This window comes from Microtus ochrogaster, unplaced genomic scaffold, assembly GCF_000317375.1.
Source record: "Microtus ochrogaster isolate Prairie Vole_2 unplaced genomic scaffold, MicOch1.0 UNK48, whole genome shotgun sequence".
NCBI lineage: Eukaryota > Metazoa > Chordata > Mammalia > Rodentia > Cricetidae > Microtus > Microtus ochrogaster.
In genome coordinates this window covers 1,682,131-1,684,881 of record NW_004949146.1, presented here as the reverse complement: position 1 = coordinate 1,684,881, position 2,751 = coordinate 1,682,131, and the positions used below count along the sequence as shown (strand labels likewise).

Genomic DNA, 2,751 nt, shown 5'->3' with positions numbered 1-2,751 from the left:
TCCAACAGCACTCTGTATGTAACCCCGACAGACCCCATGTGAAGATCCAACAGCACTCTGTATGTAACCCCGACAGACCCCGTGTGAAGATCCAATAGCACTCTGTACATAAATAACCCCAACAGACCCAGTGGGTGAAAGATTTACAATGACTTTCTTCCTGAATGACCGAGAAATTTTAACAAAACACAGAAGAGACTCTAGACCCACATCTGACCAGTATCCTTGCAACAAGTCCCTCAGGAAGCTTCCGCTCTATTCAAAGGGGAAAGAAGCACACTGTCCCAAACTAACCCTTAAACGTACTATAGGAATGACTGGCAAGACTTTCAAAGTTCACTGGTCCATGAAACAAATCTCCCCTGTAACCAGCATCTCCTGCCACCCAAACCTTCTATTCCATTCCTAAATGTGCCCAAGCCGTACTGTGAATGTCTGTCTTTGCCAGTACTCACCTTACTAACGCCAACTCCAGTGAACCTGGCCTCCAGTAATTCCTGCCTTCGTGGGTCCAGACTATGCAATTCTTCCATCATTTCTACAGGAGAAAAGAGGGTCAAGAAGCCATGAAAAACCAAATGGAAGAAAAAGGTTTTTTTTGTTTTGTTTTGTTTTGTTTTTTGGGTTTTTCGAGACAGGGTTTCTCTGTGGCTTTGGAGCCTGTCCTGGAACTAGCTCTGTAGACCAGGCTGGTCTCGAACTCACAGAGATCCGCCTGCCTCTGCCTCCCGAGTGCTGGGATTAAAGGCGTGCGCCACCATCACCCGGCTGGAAGAAAAAGTTTTATGTGTAAGAAAACGCACAGGAATTAGTAAACCTCCAAGGAAATAGACATTCAAGTGTTATATTCATCAAAGTTAGTTGACGTTATCAATAGCTATTTTAGATTACATAGCTCAAGCTCTCTTCTATGAGGGTCTTTTCTTTTTCCTGACTTTCTAGTTTGATCTTTACTGGGGGAGAGACCCATTCCCACTCTTGTAATACCAACATGAAGGAGGCATAAACAGCAGACAGCCATAAATTTGAGGGCAGCCTAGTCTGCCAGAACTTCACGATGAGACCCTGTCTCATAAATAAAAGCTAAGTAAATAAGAAGAAACAGCAAACTATCTCTGAAAAAGGTAAGCGGAGGGGAAAGAAGGACAAACCTGGAAGCCTCTCTTTCTATCCGCCTTTCCATCTAAGTGCTTTCAGACATTTCTCTCCCAAATACATAAGAACTAGTTCTTAAGCTAAAAATATGATTCATTAATAATTTCAAATGAATACAGAATGAATCAGAAGCTGCAAATAACTTCAAGTAACCCTACTGCATAGCCCCTTTCCCTGACAGCTCGCAGGAGCTAATGAACTGGAATTCGCTCATTTTAAAGTTAATGAAGAACCCAAGATAAACCATCAACCTATATTCACTCAGGAAATTAATATTAACACTGCAACAATTCCTTCGCAAAATCCTTTTTCTGACCACTCCTTGAAGTAGTAGGTTTCTCTTCACTCTGGACGTCTGCTTTTAGCACTCCTCCCAGGCAGGGAGGGGCAGGACGACACCATTTTTAAACTCCTTCCCGACCAATTAATGCAGACACTGGGAGCCAGTCCGGCCAACCTTTGGAAGAGCGAACTCTTGCACCATGCACTGCAAAGCTCTTTAATGTAAAACGTGAGGAAACATCATGTCATAGAAACCCTTCGACCACACCACCGACTGTGTTCGACTGGCTTAATTTTTAAAGTTCACCGAAAACATGAATCAAACCTCCTCTGCAGTCTAATAACTCCACAATTTCCAGTAACATCCCCTCCACAAGTCCTAACTTTCATTTCCCTTCCTGGACTGAGAGAGCCCGGGGCAAAGGGTGACAAAGTTTCACTCACACAGAACAAGTACTGGTTGGAGAAGGAATTAGGGCATTGTTAGAAGGGCAGAAAGGCATCTTTAAAATAAAAAAGACTGGAAAGAAAACTGAGTTTTCCCTAAGTAGGTAAGTGGCCTTGCTCGCCACTCGCCCTGCCCTAATCGAGGTCGGAACGGCAGAGGTTGCAGTCTCTCCCCAATCCCAAGGTCCCTGGAAACATTTCCCAAACCTCCATCCCCAGGCCTGGTCCGGAAAAGGAAGCCCCAGCAGTTATCCCATTTAATGTCAACTCATGTTGAGAAAATCTCCATCCCATCTCTTTCCGGCGAGCCTAGGGACCGGGATCCTCCCAGCAGCCCCAACCCGGGAAGCAGGACCGACGGGGCCTGGTCCCGGCGCCCCTCGCCGGCTCCAAACTTTCCCCTAACTCTGGGCCCACCTGTCACGGAGGGAGCGGGGGACAGTGTCGGGGGCGCCCGGGAGGCTGCGGAGGCCTCCGGCTCCCCGGAGTCCCCTCTCTCGGCAGGCCGACCGCCCCACTCCCAGGCCTGGGCCTGGCCCATCTTCGACCCGGCCCCTCCGCGACCCGCAGCCCTCGGGGAGAGCCTCCCGCCTCGGTGCCCAGGAGCTGCGGCCCTCCGCCGGCCCGGGTGGCAGCCTCCTCAGGCCGAGGGGTCCCCGGGACGGTTACTCTCCCAGGCCCGGCGCCCTCCGCCGGCCCGGGCTCGGCTCCTCACCTGCCGCCGCTGCCGTTCCACGCTCCTCTCGGGAGGGGCCCCGACCCGACCCGGCTGCTGACCGCTCCGCTCTCCCCCTGGGCAGGCCCGGGGCGGAGCCGGGGCCTCTCCTGAGCGCCGCAACCCCCTGCCCGGGCAGCAGCCGCCGGCGC

General features: G+C 51.1%; 1 protein-coding gene across 6 annotated transcripts in view; it reads right to left on the bottom strand.

Moving 5' to 3' along the window:
- The window catches only part of Tlk2 (tousled like kinase 2), a 102,537-nt gene that overhangs the window by 98,692 nt on the left and 1,094 nt on the right, over positions 1–2,751 (bottom strand). For 2 of the 6 annotated variants that reach the window (XM_026777181.1, XM_026777180.1), the window contains exons 1-2: positions 2,302–2,376; positions 456–538 (exon numbers count right to left, since the gene is read on the bottom strand). In XM_026777181.1, the coding sequence (XP_026632982.1) occupies positions 456–536 (81 nt within the window). In that variant the 5' untranslated portion in view covers positions 537–538; positions 2,302–2,376. Of the gene's footprint in view, positions 1–455; positions 539–2,301; positions 2,379–2,599; positions 2,746–2,751 lie in introns of those variants that run through there. The other 4 variants (XM_005369413.1, XM_026777182.1, XM_026777179.1 and 1 more) reach the window with 4 other exon arrangements.